At 34.4% G+C, this 8,080-nt stretch overlaps 1 protein-coding gene across 1 annotated transcript; it reads left to right on the plus strand.

The window, feature by feature from the left end:
- The first annotated feature begins 330 nt into the window (after nucleotides 1-330).
- On the plus strand, nucleotides 331-7,643 carry epdl1 (ependymin-like 1). Its single transcript, XM_048183432.1, has 6 exons — nucleotides 331-482; nucleotides 1,616-1,650; nucleotides 1,885-2,019; nucleotides 5,513-5,699; nucleotides 7,130-7,217; nucleotides 7,311-7,643. Exons 1-6 carry the CDS (start codon nucleotides 407-409, stop codon nucleotides 7,447-7,449), a joined length of 660 nt encoding a protein of 219 aa, XP_048039389.1. The 5' UTR covers nucleotides 331-406; the 3' UTR covers nucleotides 7,450-7,643.
- The last annotated feature ends 437 nt before the right edge of the window (nucleotides 7,644-8,080 follow it).

An 8,080-nucleotide genomic window follows, 5' to 3' on the forward strand; every position in this document is an offset into this window, starting at 1 on the left:
ATTAAGTTGAAAAGTTTAGAGTTCGGGACAGACTCCTTCCTATTGAAAGTACCCAATAAATGATGATTTTATATATATTCATCTTACTGATATTTTAAATATTATTGTGGGATTCAATAGATAATAGAAGGATCTTAGTAAACATCTAACATTTGAATACTTAAATGCTTTTTAAACGTGTTTTTTGGTTGTTGGACGGCAGTTTGCACCAAAATAAAAGAAATCCTGATCCGAAAGGAAACTCGCGGAAGTTCACTGGAGTCCGCGGACTGGATGTATAGAGAAGGAAAAGCAGGCGTGGATTGTGGACTGAACTGTGAGTGAATGAGGAAGTTGTGGATGTGTTTACACTGACAGCTGCTGCTGAAGGTCACACTGAAGTTCAGTCTTCAGAGCTGAGGACATCATGAAGTCTCTGCTTTCTCTGGCTCTGCTGCTGCTGTTCACCGCGAGCTGCTCGGCTCAGAAGCCGCATCGATGCCGTAAGTGTGCTGGAACACTGATCATGTCTAATTATCATCTGTGTAATAACAACACCATACTACTGTGATGATTATATTCATGGATCATCTTATTTACATGGATCACAGGTGCTCTGAAGAATATACCATGGTACATGTCCGGAAAAACACTTTACAATAAGGTTTCATTTCTTAAATTAGTTAACTACATTAGTTGAAATAACGATAATAAATATCTCTGTTTTAATTTTAATCTCACCATTATTAAAATCAAAGGATAAAATTATTTAATGGACCTGAACTAACAATAAACAGTTGTGTTTTTATAAACTAACTTTAACAAAGATTAACAAATACTGTAACAAAAGTGTGTCGCTCACTGTTAATTAATGTTAATTAATGCATTAACCTTAGTTGTATTTTATTTAGTTTGAGTTATTTTAGTACTTAAACTGAAATGAAAATGAGAAACTTTGCCTTAGCAATGCTGAAAAATTATTTTATTATTTATAAATATTTATTATTTATTTTATTATTAATTAATTAATTAATTAATTAATTAATTAATTAATTTATTTATTTCTGTATAGTTTTAGTTAACAATAATAACCCTGTTGTAGAAATGTTGATGTTTGCTAAGAATGTTAAAATGAATATAATTAAGATTTTTGATTAAAATGTATCTGAATTTCTAAGTGTCAAAACTGTGTTTTTGAATGCAGGTCACTATTTCAATCAGTTTCAATTCTGTTTTAAATTTTTTCTTGGTTTTTAATCATAAATTAAACTAAATTCAGTGAGGTTTAAAGCTTAAAACAAAAGAACATTTTGCAGTTTTTTTTTATTCAATTGTTTTTTATTTATTAAATTATATTTTATATTTATTTTATGTCATTTAAATGGTCCTGCAGTTTGACATGAATATTTAAATGTAGTTAATGAGTTCATAAATACTGCATAATCATGCAGGAATTACAGTAATGTGTTTGTCAGAGTTTGTCTGTTATCAGATCTCAGAAAACAATTTGCCTCGTCCAGTAAAAGGGAAGTGACAAACAATAAAGCTAAAACAGATTCCAGATCACGAGCGCAGCGTCATCTTCATTAATTCATGCTGTAAACACTGTTTAAATGTTGTGATCTTGCTTCGACAGGCACTCCGCCGCTGCTGTCCGGCAGTCTGAGCGTGGTGAGTTACCTGAGATTCACCAACACTGATGATCATCAGAAGTGTTTCATGATATCAGAATGATTTCTGAAGGATCATGTGACACTGAAGACTGGAGTAATGATGCTGAAAATACAGCTTTGATCACAGGAATAAATTACACTTTACTGTATATTCACATATTTCACTGTTTTACCGTATTTTTGGTCTAATAAATGCAATCATTTGAGCGGTATCTATCTGTGTGTGTTTCAGAGCGCTCGAGAAGGTCAGGACTGGGCGATAGCCAAATATCGCTACGATGCCATTGGTCAGCGCATCCGTGTTTGGGAATTTGGACACGTTGACGACAGATCATTTCATCTGAATATGCTGTTCCTGTTTCGAGAGGTGAAGTGTGAAACTACACTGAGGAACATCATTTCAGGGGGTTTTCATTTCTCGTGAACACTATACATGTTCAAACAGAAACCTCTGAAATATCAGTGTTACAGGAACAGAAACTGGACAGAAATTATGTACTCCACATCCTCAATATTAATCAGCTTTAATATACTGTCAGAAAATGACATTCAAAAACATACAGTTTGTTTGTGCTCGGACGGAGCAGCAAAAGTGTAAAAACTGTAGAGAATATAGCTGCAAGCAACAGATATCGGGGTTCAAGCCCTTTAAGGCCTGTATGCGTAAAAAGATATGTTTTATTTACAGAGCTTGTAACGACCAAGATTATAGATGGAAAAGACCATTTACAGCCAATACAATTTTTTCATGTTATAGCGCCACCAAGTGGCCAGTTGCTGCATCCTTTTCCACACGACCACAGACCGAGCCTGTACATACAGTACAGTCCAAAAGTTTGGAACCACTAAGATTTTTAATGTTTTTAAAAGAAGTTTCGTCTGCTCACCAAGGCTTCATTTATTTAATTAAAAATACAGTAAAAAACAGTAATATTGTGAAATATTATTGCAATTTAAAATAACTGTTTTCTATTTGAATATATTTCACAAAGTAATTTATTCCTGTGATGCAAAGCTGAATTTTCAGCATCATTACTCCAGTCTTCAGTGTCACATGATCCTTCAGAAATCATTCTAATATGATGATCTGCTGCTCAAGAAACATTTAATGTGTACAATTGTACAAAATATTTGTGTACAATATTTTTTTTCAGGATTATTTGATGAATAGAAAGTTCAAAAGAACAGTGTTTATCTGAAATCTAATCTTTTGTAACATTATAAATGTCTTTACTGCCACTTTTGATTGATTTAATGCATCCTTGCTGAATAAAAGTATTCATTTCTTTAATTTCTTTTCAAAAAAATAATAATAAAAATTCTTACTGACCCCAAACTTTTGAACGGTAGTGTATAATGCTACAGAAGCTTTGTATTTCAGATAAATGCTGTTCTTTTGAACTTTCTATTCATCAAGGAATCCTGAAAAAAAAAGTACACAACTGTTTTCAACATTGAAAATAATCATAAATGTTTCTTGAGCAGCAAATCAGCATATTAGAATGATTTCTGAAGGATCATGTGACACTGAAGACTGGAGTAATGATGCTGAAAATTCAGCTTTGCATCACAGGAATAAATTACTTTGTCAAATATATTTAAATAGTACAGAGTTATTTTAAATTGTAATAATATTTCACAATATTACTGTTTTTTACTGTATTTTTAATTAAATAAATGTAGCCTTGGTGAGCAGACGAAACTTCTTTTAAAAACATTAAAAATCTTAGTGGTTCCAAACTTTTGGACTGTACTGTATGTATACTGAGTTTGGTGAAATTGTCTCATTCCGTTCAAGAACGATATTTTAGTAAATGTGGCCACGCCCACTTCGAACGCTTTGATCGGGTGAAAAGCCTAAGACAAGTTCACAAATATAGGTTTTTCAAATAATCTCCAGTATTTAACAATCGATTTGATTGACAGAGACGGTCCTAGAAGCAAAAGTTGTTCAGAAAGAGATCTATTTTACGGTATTAATATGGCATGCATGCTTGAAAAATTGAATGCATACAATAATTTATGTGCCTGAAAACCTGATGGCGCCCCCTGTTGGCTGATTTCTTTTGAATTTCTCACAGGCCTCTAGGGCCGTGAGTCAAACAGGCCCAGCGAGTTTCGTTCTGATCGGCCTCGTCTGACAGCCGCTTGAAATTCATTGGCCGGTGGCCACAGTGTTTTTCGAGATTGTCCTCGTAGAAGATCGCGGCACCTTGGACAAAGACTCTGCGTGCCAGTTTTCAAGTCAATCGGATTAACTGTTGCGTAGCTATAGCCATTTTGAGTTCTTTTCATTTTATAGCGCCACCAAGTGGACATTCGCCGTGTCCTTTTTTTACGTGAGCACAGACTGAGCCCTTTCACATGTGTACTGAGTTTGGTGAAATTATCTCATTCCGTTCAAGAATGATATTTTAGTAAAAGTGGCCACGCCCACTTTGAACGTTTTGGCGTCCCGTCACAGACATAAATGGAAATTTTGGCTTTTTTTCTATAATAATTATCAATCAGACTCTAGAGAATCTCGCTGCACTGGTGATAAACCTAAGACAAGTTCGCTAAAGTAGGTTTTTCAAATAATCTCCAGTATTTAACGATCGTTTTGATTGACAGCGGCAGTCCTAGAAGCAGTTCAGAAAGAGATCTATCTTGCGGCATTAATATTGCATGCATGCTTGAAAAATCAAATGCGCCCAAAACATGCGATGGCGCCCCCCGTTTACCGATTTCTTTCGAATTTCTCACATGCCTCTAGGGCCGTGAGTCAAACAGGCCCAGCGAGTTTCTTTCCGATCGGCCTCCGTTAACCTTGTTTGATAGCTGCTTGAACTTCATTGGATGATGGCGGCCATGTTTTTCGAGATATACGAATGTCCTCATAGACAATCGTGACACCTTGAACAGAGACGCTGCATGCCAGTTTTCAAGTCAGTCGGACTGACTGTTGCGTAGCTATAGCTGTTTCATGTTTTTTTTCTTCAGTTTATAGCGCCACCAAGTGGACAGTCGCTGCGTCCTCTTTCACACGACCACAGACTGAGGCTGTACACCGGTGTACCAATTTTGGTGAAATTATTTCATTCCGTTCAAGAGTTAAAGCCGTTTTAGTAAAAGTGGCTCCGCCCACTCCAAACGTTTTGCCGTCCCGTCGCAGACGTGAACCGAAATTTCATCTTTTCTATAGCTATAGCCAATCAGACTCCAGAGAATCTTTCCACACTGGTTTGATTCCGATTGACCGTAAAACCTAAGACTAGTTTGCAAAAGTAGGTTTTTCAAAATATCTGAAAATATGTGATTTCGTACTTTTGATCGCTGTAGCGCCCCCGTCAGGCCGATCGGGACGAGACTTGGTGACGTTGTAGACGGTGTGAGTACTACCAGCCCTCATGGTTTCAAGTCTCTACGCCTTACGGTTTGATCTGAACGCTAATCTTTCTAACAGTTACCAGTGTACTGAGAGTGCGATTACTCTGTCAATATTTACTCAACTGTATGTAAATAAACATTGACTAAATTCACCAGATATTAACTGAACTGAAACCACATGCACAAACATATATGCAGTAATTATTAATCTCGGGTGATAAAAAAGGACACTCAGCATGTGCGTTTGTCCAGTCAGCTTTATTCACAGGGATAAACCAGAAAAAAACATGCAAACTTCATCAAATATGAGACGAATTCAGATTCTGTAAAGCAGATCTACAGAAGACAATAGTGTCATTATTCAGATCAGTTCAACAACTGTATAAAGTTTATGAGATTATGAAATGAGTTCGGCTGTAAAGCAGCTCTGTAGAAAATGATGGATGATATGAAGAGGTTTGTGATTGTGTTTCTCGTCAACTCTCGCTCAGGGTGTGGTGTACACCATCAGCTACAGAAACAGGACCTGTCAGAAGAATCATCTCCACACCGCCTTCCACCCGTCTCACATCCCTCACAACGCATCGCTGCTGTCGCAGGTGGTTCTGGGAGGATCGTCAGGGCCGGGCGAAGGTCTGCTGGTCAACACCTGGACGGGAGACGTGCCTGAGACCGGAGGTCAGTCGAACTCAACACATGTCCTGACTGATTTCAAGCTGTTCATTCAGTTCCAGCTTCAAGTTACATTAAAGATTTACAAAAAGGGTGTTAAAACTAGTTGAAAATAAAGGTTGCAAAAGTTTTTTTTTTTTGCAGTGATTTAATTGAAGAACCACTTTTGGTTCCCCAAATAACCTTTCAGTCATCAGTTCTTAAAATAACCATTTTTTTTTTTTAGTATGAAAAACACTTTAATAATCTAAAGAACATTTTATGCGATGGAAAGATTCCATGAATGTTAAAGATTCTTTATGGAAACAGCGACGCCTGTAAAGATTTATTTTTAGCGACAGAAATTGTTCTGCTCATGTTTCATGAATGATGATTTAAGGCACAATGATAATTCAGAGTGCTTTACTTAAAAATCATTGCAAATAATAATAAAGTTAAATAAATAAAAAAGTATGGGATAAAAAAATGATTTGAAATTTATTAAAAAAAATAAAAATAAAAATAAACAATCATGAAGGTGAAATAAAAGTAATAATAAATAAAAATTAAGGAATAAATTTTTTTTAAATGTATTTAAAAATAATATTAATAATAATAATAATAATAATAATAATAATAATAATAAAGTTAAATAATAAATAAAAAAGTAAGGAATAAAAAACTATTTAAATGTATTACAAAAAAATAAATAAATAAAAACAATAATCATGAAGTTAAATAAAAAGGAAAAACTATTTAAAATGTATTTAAAAATTAAAAATATAAACAATAACATTAATCAGCATGAATTCAAATAAGAAATAAAAAAAGAATACAAATAATATTTTAAATGCATTTAAAGTAAAAAAAAAAATACAGTGATAGATAATAATAATAATAATAATAATCATGATTAAATAAGAAAAAGGATTAAAAAATATCTAAAATGTTAAATTAAGCTAAATAAAATGATACATACATATATAGCATCTGCAGGATTCTTTTAAGATGATTTGCCTTTAATAAAGCATTTGTTTACATTAGTTAACTTGAACAGTGAACAATACTTGATTATATACTGTTAATCTCAGTTAATGTTAATTTCAACATTCAATAATGCATTATTAAAATCAAAACATGCATCTATTAATATTATTTAATGAACCTGAAATGACAAGTTGTATTTCATTAACAAAGATTCATAAATACTGAAACAAGTGTATAGTTGGTTAAAGTTATTGTAAAGTATTACCAACTTTTTTGAGGTCGCTGTGAAACAACTAAATATTATTGCCATCAATATTATACTAAATAACAACCTTTTCCTGAGGAATAAAATCAAGTCATTAGAAAGTAAAAGGGTTGTAAATTCTCTCATGTTTTGGATGGATGAATGTTAAATCTACAGCCAGAGCGTCACATTTAAACAGTCACTAACACTCCATGTTTTATTCCAGGTAAATATGTGGCCACCGTCACAGAGTTCGGCTGTATCCCGGTATCAACGCTTTACTACACAGAAGAGCGCGGTTGGATGGTCACCACGTAAGATGCTTTATATGTGATTCAGTGTTTGTCTTTTCTCCAGCCCTAGTGATGATAACAGCTCAACTTTAACAATAATGATGTGATTTTCAGCTATTTTAATGGAGTGAGGGGGGTGGAGGATCCAGGGGAGTTCATTCCTCCGCCGTTCTGTGATGACGTCCAGACAGAAGAAGAGATGCTCGACTTCTACAGCGCTCTCTCCGAGGAGACCATGTTTAACATGCTGTAATACTGGGATTGCATTTTAATGATCTTAACATGTCCAGAGGCTTTTGTTACTGTAAACACCTTGTTTGCCTTTTTCTTTTTAAATACTGATGCTGCTCTTTATGATTTAATCCCTTAATGCATCTATAGTTCATGTCAATCAAAAGCACTTTAATCATTTAAAAAAAGGGAAAATAAATTGTTTTTCTTTATGTATTTTCTTGCATTATCTTTCTTACTTAGAGATGTTGTAGTAGAGTGTTGTTAAAGCTGAACACCGTTACTGACAATCCTCATTTTGGCTGCGTGAGATTCTCCAGCTTTGTTGTTGTTGAGCTATTAAAGCTCCGCCCTCTTCTGGAAAGGAGGCGGGAGCAGCAGCTCATTTGCATTTAAAGGGACACACACAAAAATGGCGTGTTTTTGCTCACACCCAAATTTGACAAGCAATAATAAATGATCTGTGGGGTATTTTGAGCTGAAACTTCACAGACACCAGAGACTGATATTACATCTTGTGAAAGGAGCATTATAGATCCCCTTTAATGAAACTTACCCACATTCAAGAATACATGAAGTTAGACTTTGTTTTTTGCCATTTAATATGATCAAACATGTTGGTGCTGGATGGAAAAAAAAGTTAAAAAAATAAG

Source organism: Megalobrama amblycephala, linkage group LG3, assembly GCF_018812025.1.
Source record: "Megalobrama amblycephala isolate DHTTF-2021 linkage group LG3, ASM1881202v1, whole genome shotgun sequence".
Lineage (NCBI taxonomy): Eukaryota > Metazoa > Chordata > Actinopteri > Cypriniformes > Xenocyprididae > Megalobrama > Megalobrama amblycephala.